The 19,643-nt window shown below is 50.0% G+C and overlaps 1 protein-coding gene across 1 annotated transcript in view; it reads right to left on the reverse strand.

Annotated features, from left to right (window-relative positions):
• The window catches only part of XKR6 (XK related 6), a 313,018-nt gene that overhangs the window by 16,699 nt on the left and 276,676 nt on the right, over nucleotides 1-19,643 (reverse strand). The window contains exon 2 of the mRNA XM_055300213.1: nucleotides 9,178-9,374. Coding sequence (XP_055156188.1) covers nucleotides 9,178-9,374 — 197 coding nt within the window. The remainder of the gene's footprint in view (nucleotides 1-9,177; nucleotides 9,375-19,643) is intronic.

The following is a 19,643-nucleotide window of genomic DNA, read 5'->3' on the forward strand; positions in this document are numbered from 1 at the left end:
GAGTTGAGCTATGGAGAAGGGTTCTCTCCACTGGTAAGGGCTGGGGGGCACGGAGGCTCCTATGACTCTGGACAAGGTGCTTCATTATCTGATGTTGTTTGATGCAATGGATCAATTGGGTTTTGTTCTGTTTTGTTTTTTAAAGATTTTTTTTTGTTTAATTGAGAGGGAGAGCGCATGAGCACAAGCAGGGAGGGGCAGAGGGAGAGGGAGAAAGAATCTGAAGCTGACTCTGCACTGAGCTTGGAGCCCGACATGGGGCCCAATCCCATAATCCTGAAATCAGGATCTGAGCCGAAACCAAAAGTCAGATTCTCTACCGAGTGTACCACGCAGGTGTCCCTGGATCGGTTGTTTTAGTAACAAGTTTTACTTCTTGGTAATGAGAAAACTGAGTGGGAAATTCATTAGCTCTGGTGTAGAGCACAGATTTAAAATCTTCAGACCAGATTACCATCACTTTCTTGTGGTAGCTTCACCTTTTAACCTTTTAACCTTAATGATTGAAGAATTAACTTTTGTGTCCCAGACATTGAGAGTGACAGCTAACGTCCCCATGAGCAGGACTGGAAAGATACCAGAATGCATTTTTTTACATAAGAAGAAAGGAATCGGGGATCCCTGGGTAGCTCAGCGGTTTGGTGCCTGCCTTTGGCTCAGGCCGTGATCCTGGAGACCAGGGATCGAGTCCCACGTCGGGCTCCCTGCATGGAGCCTGCTTCTCCCTCTGCCTCTCTCTCTGTGTCTTTCATATGAATAAATAAATAAAATCTTTAAAAAAAAAAAAAGAAGAAGAAGAAGAAGAAAGGAATCTCCCAAGAAGAGGGACAGGAAAGTCTTCCATTGTGTGTGGGGGTGGTGGGGGTGGTGGGTTAGCCTGTTTAAGCCACCCAACAGATAAGAAGCAGCCCTCTGGGCCTTCCCTTCTTCTGAGAGCCCCACCTAGGAGGCTTGGCCCCTCACACGAAGGGAGAGCTGACCACAGAGACTGGCAAACTGACGCTGGAGAAGTTTCCTCCCGGATGCATACCGTCCTGCCTAGGGAAAGGAAGAAGCGCTCTGGGGGCTGGCAGCTGAAGACAAAGGCATAGACAGTTTAGCTCAGAAGGAGCAGAGAAATGTGAATGAACACTTGCCTTTGTGAATTGCTTGGATGCTGTCCGGGTTCTTGCTAGAAAAAGCAGTAAACGTGAAGCTGAAGTATAAGTCACCGAAAGGGCTTTGATGTAAGTGGAGTCAGCAAGTGAAGTTAAGAAAGAAGATTATTAGGAAGGTCAACACCAAAGAGATAGGAAGCAAAGGCCCTAATTAGATCCTAGAACTTGGCTGTTGCTTAAAAGAACACCAGTGTCTGAAGGTAGGGTTTAATATTTTCTCATGCCTCCTTGCCTTAGTAAAGATGCTTGTTTTTCCTAACTTTGGTGCTGGATATGGTGGTTACTGATGGCTAGGTGGAGGGTAGGAAGAACCACCTGGGCGAGGCTTGGTATTGAACTACATCCTGTAGATGCCATGCTGCCATCCCAACTGCAGGCCCAGTGCAGCAGGAAGGGGAGGCTTTTCTGAGAGCCTTCCTTGCTGTGTGACCTTGAGCAACTTACTTACCTCTCTGCACTTCAGCTTCCCATATGTTAAACAAGGAGGGTGGATTAGGTGGCCTAGTCAACCTCTTCAGTTCTAAATATCCCATTGCTCTAAATCCCTTTGGACACTGAAGTTGTGAGGTTCAAGGTTTTTGATACCAGAGGTGCCTTTCTGCGTACCCTCTGCCAGCATCTGGCTGACCACCACTCACAGGGGTCCTGCAGCACCTGTAAAGTTTTGCACAGTGGAGTGTCACCCATGAGAACAGAGCAGATCTGTTTTTGATCCTCTCTGAGAGAAGCGCTTGCCCCAGGGAGAAGCGGATTCCCTGTGGGTGCCAGCTGGCACTGCTTTATGCATGGCGGTGGCTCTGCCTTCAAGTTCCAGCCCCAGCCCTGGAGCTTCTGGTCCCATCCAGGGGCTTCCTAGAGGATTGAGGGGGACACATATGGCTCAGAGGGTATCTCAGGATGCCTGGGGTTTTCTCTGATGATTCCCAGAGGGACCTAAGAAGACAGAAGGAACATGCACTGTATGGAAATGAGGGTGCAGTGGGTTTTTTTTTTAATGTTAATATTCTTTTATTTATTTATTTATTTACGATAGTCATACAGAGAGAGCGAGAGAGGCAGAGACACAGGCAGAGGGAGAAGCAGGCTCCATACACTGGGAGCCTGACGCGGGATTCGATCCCGGGTCTCCAGGATCGCGCCCTGGGCCAAAGGCAGGCGCCAAACCACTGCGCCACCCAGGGATCCCTGCAGTGGGTTTTAATATCAAATCTCTCACTGACTGGGTAAGCCACCCACGTGTGTCTAGCCAAGCTCTCTTGGTCTCCAGGGTCAGAATAGAAACTAACCCCAAGGAAAGGCCAGCTAAAGGGCTATGTGTATTTATCACTAATAGGCATTGAGGGAGCTGGAAGGCATTTGATGGTCCTGCGTCTCAGGCCCATTCCCTCACCCCTTGGTCAGCCAAGCTTAGCTCCACAGTAAGACAGCAAGTGTTCTCTGTGCATGCTTAGCAGAGGTGGCTTACACAAAAGGCTCTGGAACACTAAGAATATTTTCAAAAAGCCAAGCCCTGGGCAGAGATTTCAGGGGCAAGAGACAGAAGCATCATCTTCTGACCTCGTCAGTATAATTGCATCTAAGATACAGAAACACTACACACACACGCACACACACACACACACACACACGCATGCACATGTGCACACACACATGCTGGAGCTGATGGATCCACAGTGCATATCAACCTCTGCTCCCTCCCTGCATCAGTAACCACTTCCTGCAGAACCCCCAAAAGTCTGTCTCTTCAAGTGTCAGACACAGCCATCCTTGCTAAGGACCCAGGCATTGGGGCCCAACTACCTCGGCAAAGATCCCATCTGTATCACTTAGAAGCCTGTGGCTGCCTCGTGCTGTTATTTAAAGTCTCTGGAGCTCAGTTCCATCATCTATAAAATGGGAACAATAGAAAGTATCTACTCATTGGGCTGCTATGGAACCTTAATGGGTTAATCCATGTAAACCTCTTAAACTAGTCTCTGGCACGCAGCTGAGCTCCCCAAAAGTATTCAACTAGCACTGTTAGCATCATCCTCATCACCACTGCTGCCCCCTACACTTGCCACAATGCACCTTATGGTCTCACGGCCCATGACCACTCACTCCCTGTCTGATCTTTGCTCCCCCAGGCCTCTGTCTCTTGGCGCTTACCGTCCCCCTGTCCACAAGAGCCACCCAAAATTCTTTCAGGCAAGCTCCTATTCATCCATCAAGATCCAGACCAAATGTTACAGCTCCTGTCATGCTCTCAGACGCAGTTATATATCCCTCCTCTGTACATACGCCTAACAGAATTTAAAATGTGCTGCACCAGACATATGCAGAATATGAAGGACAGATGTCTTCACAAGTCCATTTCCGACACAGCACCTGGCCCATGGCAGGTACCTGACAAATGGTGGTGGTGTGATGCCAGGGGAAAGTGGTCATCAGAGCCCTATGTGAAGGATAACTCCTCAGTGTGGGCTTACCTGAAAAAGGCAGACTCAGGAGCCATGTGGGTGCAGGGAGCCCATCCCCATGCCCCCTGTCAATGTTCATGTGGTAGCATCAGAAAAACCCAGAAGGAAGGAAAAGTGACAGAGTTGCTAATTCTTGATCCATTCTCCCAAACCTATTCCCCTAGAGAGCCTCTCCCATCTCAACACACCCAGTTAGAAACCACCAGCTCTCCCCTCTGTCACTGCCTATACCAGTTCTACTAAGTCTTACTGTTCGCTCTCCAGAATGGCCCTCAAATTTGTGCAGTTGGTGTTATTTCCCAAATGCTCTCTTATCCCATAATTACATCCCTGGGATCTCTTAGCTCAGCTCTTCCTCTTCTCCTGAATAGCAGGGGATCTTCTTTAAATGCAGGTCTGATCCTAGAGCTTTCCTGTGTAACTCTTCCCATGGCACTTGGCGTCAACTCAAGCTCCTTGCAGGGCCCCTTGGACCCTGCCTGATCAGGCCCTCGACTTCCTCTCTATCCTCCCCGACATCACTTTCCTCCCCCTCCCTACCAACCTCAGCTATGCGGGGTCCTTTCACTTTCTGGAACAAGCCAGGATTTTCCTACCTCAGGACCTTTGCACATGATGTTCCCTCTGCCTGGAAGACTATTTCTGCTCCTCCCACAGTTGGCTCCTTTTTCTTCATTTATACTCAGCTTAAATGTCTGCTCTCTAGAGAGGCTTTCTCTGATGCTCCTGCCCAAGGTAGGCGCTCTCTACCCCTCACCGTATTATCTGTGGTCTCAACACCAGGTTTGTTTGCTCCAAAGCACTTAACATGTGTCATCAGCCTCATTGTTTTTGTTCTATCTGCTCAGAAAAATGGGAGATTCATGAGGGCATGGACCACGTCTGTTATGTTCTCTGTTGCTCCTCAGCACATAGTATGGTGCCCAACTTAATGCATCTTTGTTGAATGGCAGATGGTATCAAGTGCCCAGCACATGCCAAGCAAAATGCTATAGAAGTGTGTGTGCAGCTCACTGGACCTTCACAACAACTTCAAAATTCACCAATCACACTTTACAGATCAAAAAGCCCAGTTAGGAAATGAACTTGCCTCATGCCATAAAGTCAGTAAGTGGTGGAGTTGGAAGTGTCACTGTGTCTCACTTTTCCTGCCATGCTGACTGCTTTCTAAGCCCTATCACTGCCTACAATACTGGGAAAGCTTTCAGCAGACACTGCCAGTGTCACCATCAGGGTGACATGTCAGAATAATAGGCTCCCTTTATATCTTTATTTTATTTTTGTTCAAACTTTCAAGACACCCGATTTAAGGAAGACCCTGCGGAGATGCTCAAATAACTCTAGCATAATATTTGTATGGTTGTTTATTATTATCATATTTTTCACTTGCATCTGGTCTTATGAGGAAATTGAATACAATCTGTCTTGCAGGCTGAATACTGCACTGTTAGCCCAACAATATGTGAGGACCACAAGGTGGGGATGGGAAAGCCTGGGAGAGGTTGGCATTGGGCAAGATCAGCCGAAAACTCACCTATTAAAGTGACAGAGGCAGTGACCTTCCTAACCATCTACTAGCATTAACAGTATAAGTGGCCAGGTGTCATAAAAGCTCACCAAAGCAAGGCCAACTAGCCATGGATCCCGTCAGCACAACTTGTAGTCCAATTCAGAAAGCAGATCTACAATAAAAGCTCCACCGACAATGACAAAATGACCAGATGTTGCATCTGGCATGACATCAGTCATGTCATCAAATGCTCCTAACAGCTTTCTGTAGTAGGTACTTATATTACCCCACTTCAGAGAAAACTGAGGAAACAAATGGCTCAGTAACTCCCTAAAGGTCAAACAGCTGTCAAATAGTAGGATGGGCGTCACCCCCATCTTTCTACACTGCCACTAGCCAAGCATTCCCATGGCTGCAAGACTCCACAACATCATGTCCCTCCCAGGTTTGCAGACTTTCTCTCTCCTCCTCTAGTTTCTAATAGTTAAACTGATTTTCTTTAATGTGTCTACATTTCATAAGCCTTTTATTGGAAAAGAGAAGGAAGGCATCTATTTCTAAACAAAATGGTCCAGGGATAAGCAGACATTCTAGAAGTTAAGTAAGAGTGCAATCCACGCCCCCTGCAGTCTGTGCCCAGTGAGGGCGAGGTTCCTTCCTTCCCCTCAATCCAGATACTGCTGTAGACCACATCATTGTCTTGAGAAACCACAGTCCAACAGTAAAGGCCACTGACCAGCAGTTCCCAAATGCATTTAACCATGGAAGCCTATTTAGAGAAACACCTATTCCACCTGCCAAACAAATGTGGGAAAATGCTTTCTCAACCTCTGAATGAGCCACTGGCTCTAAAAGAGGGGTGTATGGGAGGAAGAGCCAGGGGAGATCTCCTACAGCAGACACCCCACAGCAGCATGACCCTTGCTATTTAAACTTTTCTCCCTGGGAGGAAGGCACCCAAGCAGCCCCTCGTCTCGGCCTTCCTGGGACTCAGCCCCACCAGCCTCCCACATCAAGAGGGCTCTTGGGGAGCAACATCTGCTTCCCCTTGAGTGTCAGGGATTTCACATTCTGCTTCTCTATGTCTATAATCTGAGAAACGATCATAGAAAGGACAGGTTTATCAAGAATACTGGGACACAGATGAGCTGCGCTGCCAATAGGGGTGGCAGGGAGTCTCTCCCTAGGATCTCACCCACACCACTCACTGCCAGGCTCTGGAAATGACAAATGCACAGCCTTAGGTGCCCTTAGAGCTTGACAGCTTACAAAGTGATCCACATTCATTATATTCTTGCATCTCCCCTATTAGGTATTAGCACCATCTTCCCCATCATACCAAGCAGAAATGGAGGCCTTGTAAAGGTGAGAGACAATGTCTAAAATCACAGCAGGGCATAAGTGGCAACCAGATTCTTGCTCTGGGATGAATGTCCTCATGGGAGCTCATCCTCACTATCACTCTGCCACCTGCCTCATCTATTTGGGGTGTCAGGATGTGGCCAAGAGTGCAAGAAGGATAACTTGGTTGCTCTGGTGATACACTGGGGTTGGGGAGAGACTTGAAACTGAAACAGCAACAGAGGTTTAGATGAGGGTCTCAGATAGCAACAGAGTCAGAAAAAGGAAGAGAAAGAGGCCTCCCCCAGCACCCCCCTTAAGCTGCCCCGTGGAGCATGTTGCCCTGGGCTGGGGAGCTACAGCCTGGGGATCTGAGGGCAGCAGGTGTGGAAGCTTCAACAAGCCAACATGGTCACTGTACCCATCACTGGGCACTCCCTCATAGCTTGCACAGCAAGGATGTGCATGTCAGACCCTGTGACTGGTCTTGCCCCAGAATTAATCCCTGAGTGATTCTCTTGGTCGTGAAGCAAATGGTGTGTTCTCTGAATGCTGCACATTTTTCTCTAATGTCCAGAGAAGCAGGGACTCCCAGGGCCTCAGCGTGGGCAGTCACACCAATTCATTGCCTGAGCAGATGGCCTGGCTCACGGGCACCCTGAAGACAGGGTTCCCACCTTCCCTCATTTTCCTGATGTCAGTGGCAGTGTGTGGGTATGTGAATGGGACTCTACCCAAGAGAAAGGACAGACCAGATGGACTGTCAGCCCTGCCATCCACAGTGTGGGTTCTTGTTTAGTGTCCTGATGCCTCAGTGGAGCTAGCTGTCTCTTTAGCTCTTCTCCAGAATAGGTCCCTGGTGCTGCAGACTAGGGCTGAGCCCTGGCTCCAACAGCTGATGCCCAGAGGTTGGGTGAGACTTCCTCTTGACAGTGGGCACTGCTCCTCAAAGTTCCCCTTTCCTTGCTCCTGGAGTGAAGGGTTGGCAGGACTGCAGTCAGTGTTCTGTGGGACTGGGGAAGCTGCCCTGAGGCCCCTTTTCCTTGAGGGCACTTCAAGTTGGGGCTGTCCTGGACTAGGGATGGGCAGGAGAATTCTGCTGGGAGCCCAGTTCCCATAGGGTGGGGAACTCTGTTGGCAGTGCAGCTGGGTTCGGGACTAGGTCCTTGGGCTCTAAATGTCAGGATCAAGGTCCCTGGCCTGAACCTTTGGTTGGCCTTTGAAGATTAAACAATATTTTTGCCTAAGTGACTAGTGGAATGGAGATTGCAAAGGGCCAGCCAGTCTGGAAAGGTTAAGGAGGCAAAGCTGTTCCATGAAGACCAGAGCTTGGCTGTCCGTGACAGACCACATGGAGAGTGCTCTGCAGATGTTCATGAACATGGTATGCTGGAGTACCTAGAGAAGCTGTGGGGTCCAGAGGTGAGAACCCACAGGCCAGGAGTCCCCAAGGGCCAGGGATTGGTGGGGCATGGAGAGCTGCTGTCTTGCTACCCCAGATCATATAAGCTCATGCCCTCTGGAGTCAGGAACCCCTAGGCTGAGTTTCCTCAGCAACATCTCTGCTCAAATAATCCTAGTGACAAGAAACTCACTGTGTGCTGAGATATTCTTTCCATCACTGGATGGCTCCTGCTGTTTGAAATGTCTGCCACATGTTGAATCGATAACACTCTTTCTGCAGCTCCCTCCATCTCTTTGGGATGACCATCCTTCCCCCCTGACATCCCTTCAAATGTTGGGATTCATGCATCCCAAGCCTTCCTCAGACTAAACGTTTCCAGTGTCCCTGCATGATGCAATCTTCAGCCCTCCTCATCCTAGGCTTTCCCCCCACTGCTGGAGCTCCAGTCCCACTGAAATATGCTCAGAGACACAAGTATGGCATTTGCAGTCTGTCTGACCATTGGTGATCTGGTGTGAGACTCAGCCTTGACCCACAAAGTCTTACCTTAAAAGGGCTGCTCAGGCAACTAGGTGGCACCTAGAGACTTCCCACTGCTATGGAGCTCAGTGCTGTCTGACTGGGCTCTGGGGGCTTCTGGGGCTCCTTGGAGACCATCTGAGGCCATAGGGGGAATGAGGCAGGTGGGACCAGTGGATGAGTGCACCTGGCTCTAGACCCCCACCCCGATGTAACTAGAACAGAACTATTTGAGCATGTTTTTAAATGGGGCTGTTACATAAACTTGGGTTTGAAGCAAGAGCACCACAGCTTTAAAATGTCTAAAACTGCTGGCATTGCCTAACGTGATTTAGTCTTTTGTCACATGCCATCCCTAGGCCATCTCCCCCATCCCATGGATGTATAAACACCTTGGCTTAGGCTAGCACCAAAGGAAAGAGACCATTCCTCCTAGATTGGGAGACCCAGGGTGCTCTGTTCTTCTGTTCTCAGGGACACCTGAGCTCCTGGCTCTGCTCTGTTCATAGGAGCCTAGTGGTTGTGAGCAGTTGCAGTGGGCTTGCACACGGGTGTATGGGGAACATTTGGACCACTCATAGGCTCTTGGTGTGGGCTGGGTCAGCATCACACAGGGCCCTGGGCATTCTGGGGACTCGGGGATCAGGTAGGACAATGGCCATAGGGTGTGCCAGGTACTGAGGGTGCAGGAGGTAGTCACCAAGAGGTCTCCAGGTGGAGGACAGGGCCCTGTCCCAGCCCATGAGGTCATTTCCCCAGCCTCCTGTGGATGGGGGGAACACTCACAGGGCAGCGTCTCAGCGCTGTTCTTCTGGATCATTATGCAGAGCTGTAGCACCAGTTGGGGGGCGCTCTCCAGGAAGGTCTCAAGGAGGCGCAACATGTTGACGTCTGCATATTCGTACATCATAGCCCAGTAGAAACGTCGCTGGTGTTCCTTCTGCCGCTGGCTCTGAATCCCCAGGTACATGGTGCGGATATACCTGCAGAGAGAACAAGACAGAACACAGAGAGCGTGGGTAGGGGCAGGAAATGTGGAAGGATCATGCCATTCCCCAGAGCCAAGACCTGCCTATGACAATCTCCCCTTCTTCACTCTGAGGTTTTCCAGAATTTTGGACCAGGGTTTTTTGTTTTTGTTTTTTTCCTCAGCCCACAGACAAGGTGCTAAGGCTTTGGGCTAGAGGAGTTGGGGGCAGAAGGGAGGAAGGCCAGGAAGGGGGTCTTAGGCAAGTCCTCCCCATCCTGGCCTCAGGCTACTCATCTAAACAAATAAAAAATGAAAGAGTGGGACCAGATGATTTCCCAGGGCCTGCCAGTGAAGCATCACAGGTGAGCTCCAAGGACATGTGATCTTTCTTACATTCAGGATCCCAGGGGGAACATTCCAGCAGGATTTCATCTCTACCACACAGCCCTGTGGTAGGGGCTGTGATAGGTAGGGGCATATGTAGGTAGCCCTCTCTGGGGGAGGAAGCAGCATTTGAGAAGCTCCTACTAAGTACCACTGGTTGGCTGGCCATGTGGTGCCAGGGTCCCAGTGGACAGGCAGGGGTAACTCTCATGTAGGACAGACAGGGAGCCGCTGGGCCATCCTGGCACCGGGTTCATAGCTGGATAGTGAACTAGGAGCTTGCCCCAGGTTATTGGACACCAAAGTCCGAGCTCTACACTAGGGAAGCACAGAAGCTGCAATGGAGCATCTGAACGAGGGTGGCATAGGACACAGTCACTCTAATGTACTGACCCTGCTCCATTGCGGGGGACAAGGAGCAAAGAAGGTGGGTATAGGTGGAGGGCACGGGCTCTAGATTCAAATGCTGGCTCTGTCATTTGCTAGTTGTGGGATCTTGGATGAATTACTACAACTCTGTGTCCTTATTACCTTTCTTGAACATGGGGGAAAAAGAAACAGCATCACGGGGTTGGTGGGGAGATTACAGAGATAACATGTGTGTTGGATGCACATTCTGGGTCGCCCATGGCTCACTGATACCTGAACTTTCGGAAGCTGTCTCTAAGCCACAGTCAAGGGGAGGATTAAAGGTACCATCTAAGTCAGCCAGCAGCCTCTGGGGCTGAGCCCAGGCCAGAGAGGCCACCAGGGCCAGGATGAAAGCGAGGTTCAGGATCCAGTTAGGATCCAGAACATGAACCATACACCAAGGGCCACAGCCAACAAGACAGAACCACATGTATGACCTTGACTGTCCCCTGGGAATGCCTATCACTGTGCCCCCTAAAACACAAAGCCTAAATCCACAGAGGTTGAGAGAGTAGGGTTGATATACTATGTAGTCCCTGCAGTCCTCAGGCACAGTTAGAAGCCTACTTGGAGCTGCTAGGCAGTCCCTCTTCTCTGTCCCCAACACCAACCCCAGCCTGGTCCCTGCCATCACCTTCTTGCCTGAATCGAAGCAGAAGCCTCCTAGTTGGTCTCCCAGGGTCCACTCTTGCCCCAGAACAACCCATTCTTCATAGAAAAGTCGAGGTGCTCTTTGAAAGTCATAAATGCAATCATGCCCTCCCCCCTGCTCCTTTCAACCCTCTCACAGCTTCCCATAATGCCTTGAATAAGATCCAAACCCCTCCCATGGCTCACGGGACTGATCCTGCATGCCCCTCCAAGCCTACTTCCCACACTCTCCCCACTTTTTTCTTGTGTCTTCTTTGTCTCTTGAGGAGCACAGGAGCTTGTCCACTGTTCAACACCATCTCCCTAGTGCCTAGGGATGTAGAAGGAAGACTCCTGTCCTCCAAAGCTGAGGAGTCCTGGGGGTACAACACTGTGAAGGTAGCCCACACCCATGTTTGCAGCAAATTCATGAACAGCATCATAAACCAGTCCTTGAGAAAGGCTCTGTATCCCCCCACCCCAGAGCAATGTGAGGAGTGGGGAGGTGCCCAAGACCTTTATCAATGTTACAGAAGCTCATGCTTTAGAAGTAAAGATGCAAAAGCATGCACTTATAAAATAGCTTAAAACTGTAAAGAGATGCTCCTCTCCAATTCCAAAATGGTGGACTTCTCTCCAGAGCACTAAGCATGTCCTGGACCCATCAATGAACAAGCACTCCAGGGTCTCCTAGACTGTGCACAGGGACACAGAGCAGCCTACTACACCACCGGTGTACTTACAATAAACACACTGGCAACAAGGAGCACCCATTTCACACCAGATGAATAACACTGAGTCTGTCTCTCTGGATCTCTAAGAGACTTTGCTTGACACTATCTCTGAAGAGATCCACCCGGGGAAGCTGGGATGGACATCTCACTTCCCTCCATATGCCTTCTCTGCAGTGAGCAGAGCAATGGTCCTGCTGAAAACTAAAGGGGGAAAGACTGGGGGCAAGCACCAAGGGCAGGGCGGCTCTGCATGGGGGTTGGTGTTGGGGAGGCAGGTGCGTCAGGTCAGTCCCCTGTTGGAGGCCTCGTCTGGTCACTGTCATTTAACTCATGGGGAAACCAAGGCTCTGGAGTGAAACAGAGCATTGAATGCTGGTTTTGTTCCAGGTTCTATCGCTTACTGTCTGTGGTGTGTCCCACGAGTCATCTTTTCAAATCAGGGTACCAGGAGTGGAGGCTAGGAAAAGGGCAGGGATGCTGTTGGAAAGCTACAGGGTCATTGAGAGAGAGAGAAATAGAGACAGAGAGTGAGGCAGAGAGACGCAGAAACAAAGAGACATAGAATGAGACAGAGAGACACACAGAGACAGGGAGAAACACATACACACAGAGAAGAGACACAGAGCGACAGAGACATGGGAGGGAATGGAAAGAAAGAGAGTAAGGAGAGGAAAGCAGTGTCACAATTTGGGGTCTGAGGGAGAGGACCAACTGGAAGAAGTCATGGCAAAGATACATTTGGTCAGGGGAAGGCTTGCTGCAAGAAGATAGGGTCAAAGGTAGTCTGGGAGGGGTTGAGGACCATCGAGGGTGGAGGAAAGTGTCAAATTGGCCCATCTGATGGTGGCCTAGGAGGCAGAGCCATGGAGGACAAAGATGCACTGGCTGAGGTTGAGGCTGCAGGTCCAGAAGCTCCACACGCACTCAGAAGAGCCATGTTCCCAGTGGAGCCTTGGTGCCTTGGGTCTCACAGGTAACTGTGGACTCCGTGATCCCAAACTAAGCTCTACCCACATGTGGCAGCTGTAACACATGATGCCATGGACCAGAGACTCCCACAGGGACCAGATCGCAAATTCATCCTACCTCAGGGGTGCACTCAGACCATAGACTCTGCTTCTCCCAGCCTCACAAGGTGGCACAAGGTGGAGAGATGGTTACACAGCAGAGCCAAGCCTACTCGTCCAGTTCCCAGGCCAAGGTAGCATCAACACTCAGATTCACCTAAGTCTGCCCTGTTAGGGCAAAAGGAACACTTGATCTGCACCCTCCACCCCCATTTTTCCCAAGCTACAGTCCCCTGTGCCCATCACGGCCATGGAAATGGAAGGCAATGAGCCCAGAACATGCTGACTCGACTGTCCTGTCTGTCAGAGAAACCAGCTTTGAATTTCTTCTATGAGAGCATCACAGGATATGGGAAGAAACAAGGATGAAAGTGGGCAAAACCAGAGCCTCTCCCACTGTGCTGATGAGCAAACAGATGCTGCCCGCCCAGAGTGCACCAGGATCGAGTCTTAAACCAAATCTGGAAATCATGCCTCCTGACACACCAGCTCACGCAGCCTCCCACCCTGTCGTGGGAGCTGCACCGCAGAATCCGGTCCAGGACTTCCCTCCCAGTCAAGTGCCTTCTGCCTAATTCCACAGCCTCTGGCTCCTGCACTCTTCCTCTCTCTGCTTGTGTCCTTCGGTCCCCAGTAGGCAACTGGGGGTACCTGTAAAATCCAGACTGGGTCTAGGTGACCTCTGGGGCCCCCCAGCCAGCTGCCTCTGCTAAGCCTGCAGCCCCTGTGCAAAGTGTGGCCACAAGGTGGCGCCAGACCCTAAGCGAAGCGGGAAAGCGGCTCCACATGGTGATCTCATCCCCAGCAGGCAGCCTCCTAAGGCCTGCACTCTTCCATCAGCAGCACTGGGGTGCAGATGTCCGGAGGCAGGTGAGGCCCAGGGCGGGGGTCCCCACAGGGTGGGCTGCTCCTCCGAACCCTCATTTTCTCCCCTTCCCTGACGGGTTCCAAAAGCTCACCATGCCCTGGACATTAGTTCAGGGATAAGCCATCCAACTCTCTTCCTGGGTTTGCTTCCACATCTTATGGCACCTGTCATGCCATCTCGTTTCTAAGAACAGAGGATGGTGAAATGCATGGCTCTAAAAGCAGGGAGGCAGGTGTCATCATAGAGCGAAGGCTCAGGAAGGCTGGGCCTGGTCTTCAGTCTGCAGGACTGCATGGCCTTGGGCCAGTTACTCCCGAGGCGGGGCTATTCTCCATCCCAGAGGGCAGGCTGGAGGACCTCAAGCTTCCAGCATTTTTATGACTTCATCCTTTTTTGAGTGGGTGGCTTCAGAGAGTCTGAAGTATGGCCTAGCATCTTTATAAATAACAATAGCTAATGTTCATATGGCTTTCATATGCCAGGCGCTGTTCTGAGCATTTCGTACTTATAAATCCATTTAATCCTCATTTAAGCCTCTGAGGTAGATACAATATTACCCTCATTTTACAGATGGCAAACTGCAGCACTGCTTAACGAATGATCCTCAGTTTACCCAGCGAGGTAAGGGGGTGAGCAGGGCTTCAAGCCCAGCAGTCTGGCTTCAGGCCCAGTGCTCTTAGCTCCTAACCATGCACTGACCAGGGATAGACCATTTGCCTCTTTTCTTCTGAGTTTGGTCCAACTTGTTCCCCTACAGTGGGAAAACGGACCACCCTGGGCTCTTGTCCAGTTCTTCCACTGGCTGTGCTACCTTGGGGGACATCTCCTAACTTCTCTGAGCCTCAGTTTCCATATCTTTGAAATGCCTGGCCCAGAGTGGGACCCCAGGATATGCTGAACAAATGGATGCGTGCAGTCCTGCCCCTTCAAAGGGTCTCAGGGGCTCAAATACCTGTGAGAGTCTCCAGGAGACCAGAAGGCTCAGAGGGCAGCTGTTGCCACCTTCCAAGGCACTCCCCTCCTATCTTTCCTTCAGCCCACTCTGCTTATTCTCTCCCCAGTCCTGTCTCTTCCTTTTACTTTATAAACCATGGAATTGTTTAAAGCTCTTTCTATCTGAGACACCTGGGTGGCTAGGTGGTTGAGCATCTGCGTTCAGCTCAGGTTGTGATCCCAGGGTCCTGGGATCGAGTCCTGCATTGGGCTCCCAGCAGGGAGCCTGCTTCTCCCCCTACCTATGTCTCTGCCTCTCTCTGTGTGTCTCTCATGAATAAATAAATAAAATCTTTAAAATTAAAAAAAAAAACTCCTTTTATCTGCCTCTAGAAGAACTTCCTAGTTCTCTGAGCACATTCTTACCTTTATACCAGCCCCTCTTGAGGGAATATAATTTGTTATCTTCTTTTTCCCATTGGCTCATCTGAAGCTCAGAGAGGTCGAGCGATTCCCCCAAAAGCACAAAGCCAGTCATAGTTCAGGCAAATCAAAGAAGCTCTTACCCCACACTATGCTGCCCCTCTCCCAGGAGTTAGCTGTAGCTCTACCTAAAACTGGGCTCAGATGGGAAATAAGTGATTTCTAAAAGAGGCAGGAGGCTGAACAGATTTGCTGTCTGGGCCTATAGTCACCTGCTGCTTCTAAATGACACTCTCAGAAACAGCATTTTGAAACCTCTGATTATAGAGAACAACCTGCTCTCAAAGCCCCAAATGGTTTTGTAGGGCCTGAAACTTAGAGAATCCTCTTTAAGAAAAATAAAGCCTACCAAACATTTAAAGTAGAAATAGCACCAGTTCTACACTTTTTCCCCAAAAAAGTAAGAGAGGAAAGAAAACTCTGATTCATGTTATGAAGTCAGCATTCCTCTGTTATCAAAGTCAGATAAACACCGTATAAGAAAATAAAACCATGGACAACATCCCCCATAAACACAGATGCAAAAGGCCTCAATGAAATATTAGCAAATCAAGTCCAGTAACGCATAGAATGATATACCATAGCCAGTTGGATTGATCTTGGGAATGAATGTAAGGCTGATTTTACATGCAAAAATTAATCCATGCAATCAATTATATTAATAAAACAAAAACAAACATTACATTAATTGATGCCGAAAGAAAGCATTTGACAGAACTCAACATTGATTCACGATTTCAAAAGAAGAAATTCCGACAAACTAGAAATAAAAGAGAACTTCTTTAACCTCAAAGATGAAGGATACCCACCAAACCTGTAGTTAATATCACACTGAGAGAAAGTTGAATTCTTTACTCTTAAGATCAAAAACAGGCAGTGATGTCTACTCTTACCACGCTTACTCAGCATCATATTGGAAGTCCCTGTTAGTGCAGTAAGTCAAGAAAAAGAAATAGAGTATATATAGATTGCAAAGAAGGAAGTCAAGTTGTCCCTATTTGAAAATGACATCATTATCTAAATGGAAAATCCCAAGGGATATGCAAAAAAGCTCACAGAATTAATTAGTAAGTTTAGCAAAGTCTCATGATACAGTGTCAGCATATAAAATTAAATATATTTCTATAGACTACTAATGAACAATTGGAAATTGAAATTTTAAAAATATGCACCACTTAAATTAACTCCAAAGAATGAAATGCTTAGAAATAAATCTAATAAAATGTGCAAGGATTGTATGCTGAAGCAACCAAACAATAATTTAAAAAATCAAAGAAAATGTAAATGCTAGACATACCATGTTCATGGGTTGAAAGACTCAATATAGGGATGATATAATGACAATTCTCTTGAAATTAATGCATAGATTTAACATGATTTCAGTAAAGGTCCCAGCACGAGTTTTTGCAGGTGTAGACAAGCAGATCCTAAAGTTTATATGGAGTGGTAAGGAACTAGAACAGCCAAAACAATTTTGGAGAAAAAAAGATAAATTTAAAGAAATCATGCTAGGTAGTGATTTTAGAACTTACTAGTAAACCATGGTAATTAAGACATTGTGGTGTTGACAAGGAGAAACAGATCAATGGAGCAGATAAGAATCAAACAGACCTACACATATAGGGGAAACTGATTTTTTTTAAAGATTTTATTTATTTACTCATGAGAGACACACAGAGAGAGGCAGAAACATAGGCAGAGAGAGAATAAGTCTCCCTGTGGGGAGACTGATGTGGGACTCCATCCCAGGACCCCAGGATCATGACCTGAGCTGAAGGCAGAGGCTCAACCACTGAGCCATCTAGGTGCCCCAGGGAAACTGATTTTTGATTGAAGGTGCAGAGATAATTCAATGGAGAGAAGATAGTCTTTTCAACAAATGATGTGAGCACAATTAGTCCTTCTCATGCAACAAATAATTTAAAATATATCAGAGATTCAAAGGCAAAACTATAAAGCTTTTAAGAGAAAATCTTTGTGACCTTGCATTAGCAAAGACCTCTTAAAAATAGGACAGCCAACAATGATCCAAAAAAGGAAAAAATCGAATTGGATTTCAACAAAATTAAAAACTTTTGCTCTGTGAATGACATTAAGAAAAGGAAAACACAAGCTGTGGAATGGGAGAAAATATTTGCAAATCACATATCCGACGAAGACAGAGAAGAACTTGTCCCCAGAATATGCTAAGAACACTCAGAATTGCCTACTCACAAGAAGGAGGGCAGAAGAGCCCAAGCAAAGGAGAAGCAACAAGACTTCCTGCCTCTCCTTCCTTGGGCCTGGCCCCCAGTGCCTGCCCCAGAGGTCAAGGCTCAGCTGAGGGCTGAGGTCACCACCCCTCCCCCCCCCCCCCACTCCACCCCCCCATCCCCCACCCCCGCCACCAGGGTGGGAGGAGGAATGGCTGTGGGGCACTGACTCACCCCTGGGAGACTGCCCGGAGCCTGGTTAGGGAGCAAGTATGTAGGGGCTACAAGGATTAAGGCAAAGCCGGCCTCACGGCCCCACCTCCGGAGGTCTCCCCAGGACAAATGAACAGTTGAGCTTGCCTCTGAGGTCAGGCCAGGGATCTTATGGTCAGATGAAGATCTCAGGCCCAGAAAGGGCTGTCTGAACACTCTCCAGCTCCCACCACTCACCTGGCACCTGGCTCCTTCAGGAACCCAATTCTGTGAGGGCTTATATTGCACCCAGGGAGTGGTGGTGCCTCGGGGCCCTGTCTGGTCTTGGTCCCTAAAGCTTCCCTTAGGAAGGGAAGAAAGAACCCAAGATGAGGGTGGCATCCTGAAGCAGGAAGTACAAACAGGTCTTGCTGGCACATGGATGGGACTCCAAGTGCAAGTCCTGCCTTCCTTGAGGACTCCGTGCACAAGTCTCCTGGCTCGGGGCCAGCTGGTGTCACTGTGCCAGAGCCCACGTGCCAGTCAGGGAAGGACTTGACCTCAGGAAGCCACTAGAAATCTGCTGGACATATGCCTGGTGGAGGTTGTGGCAGACGCCGTGTTTCATCTGCAGCCCACAGGTGCAGAGGCGACCCTGGAGGGGAGGGGAGGCCAGGTTCTGGGGGCGGGGGTGGAGAGTGGTGGTGGATCTCACCTACTTGCCTCAGGGGCATCTGCAGACGCAGTCTGATGGCAGAGCTGAAACAAACCCACACAACGCAGCTCCCGTCCTCCCCGTGGGGCTCCTAAGGTCTCGCCTGCCACTGGCGTCCCACCTTGAGGAGCGTGTCTTGGCTGACAGCAGAAGCACTCACCCAGAACATACAGGACTAGCACACAGAGACCACAGCATGGTGGTCACACACATTCCCCTTTGCCATAAGCTGATAACCTATCACGGCTCAGCAAGTCGCCTCCTTCCTCAGCTGGCAGGGGCCCCAGGCTCCCTGAGTCTCTCCATCCAACCAACTGGAAGGGCAACCTCTTCCCTTCAGCCTGCACAGAGTTGTGGTTGGCTCCTTGCAATGGGCTGTCCTCCCGGGCCCTGGACCATCATGCAGTTGGCTCAGGACAAACGGGATGCCGAGGCTGAGGTCATGCGAGGACACAGCTCGGAGCCTGGCTGCTAAGCTGCCAGGAGGCCCACAGGCCTGGGCCACCTGACCAGGCTCCTCACACACCAAGGGAGGGGACGGCAGAGGTTCGGTGGATCCTGGGGGGGGGTGGCTCAGACCTCAGTGGGGAAGAGCCCAGGGAGGGGCTCTTCCTCTTTGCCTCCATGATACCAGGAGCCCCCTCCCCTGAGGCCCTGTCCTCCTTCTACCCTCCCCTGCGTCTGCCTCCTTGCCTACAGCCTTGCCCCGCCAGCTGGACAGCATCCTGCCTTCTCTCACCTCACTCCTGCCGCTGAACACCCCTCCACTCACCCTCGCTCCCCCAAACACAGCCTCAACCCTTCCCTGTTAATTGCTTGAAGTCCCAAACTGCAGAATGTCTGCAGGGTCGGTACTCGGAGGAATAGAGGATAGTGTAACAGCAACACGCCAGCTCAGGATAGTGACCTTACCAGCCAGCGCGCGCCAGGCCGGCGTCTTTGCCTGCACCAGCTCCTTTAACAACATCCCCCCCCCCCAACTGCATGGGGCAGGCATCATCAGCCCCCTTTGGAGACGAGGAAGCTGAGTGAGGAGCTTGCTGGTGCCACCCAGCCAGGGTTTGCCGACCCCACACATGCCCCCGGAGCGCTGTGACCCTTTCTTCATAGCAGTGACCAGGGGGCTGCTGTGTATGTGCGTGAGTGGTAGCTGAGACCTGTCCCCACCCCGTGGGATCCTAAGCCCAGGAGAGTAGGCACTGAGCCCAGCTTTGCACCCCTTATACCCCCCGCTCCTGGCATAGCACCTAGCACACAGCAGCAGCCAGCAGAGCATCTGCTAGCTGAGTGAGGTGACAGGGCTGGGCCTGAATCCCCACCTCCCGACGCAGAGCCCACCATCTGGGTGGCCGTGCTACCTGGTGGCTCCTGAGAGCCCCAAAGTGAGGACGCGGGAGTGGCTGACGGTCTGAGACCAGCAGGGCACTGGCTCACCAAGGAGGACGCTGAAGCCCAGAGGTGGGTCTGGGCCAGTGCCATAGCAGCACTCAGGTCCCCAACAGCTGGTCCAGGGCTTCTGCCACCAGCAACCAGGCCTGTAGAGTAGCCGCAGCTGGGGCTACACATTCACCCCTCCGTGGCCAAGAAGTGTTCAGTTCCTTCCAGAAAGACTCAGAAAGCTGACCTCAAACCCAAAAGACACTTTTTCTGAAATTAACAATAATACAGTCATT

This window comes from Nyctereutes procyonoides, unplaced genomic scaffold, assembly GCF_905146905.1.
Source record: "Nyctereutes procyonoides isolate TBG_1078 unplaced genomic scaffold, NYPRO_anot_genome, whole genome shotgun sequence".
Classification (NCBI taxonomy): Eukaryota; Metazoa; Chordata; class Mammalia; order Carnivora; family Canidae; genus Nyctereutes; species Nyctereutes procyonoides.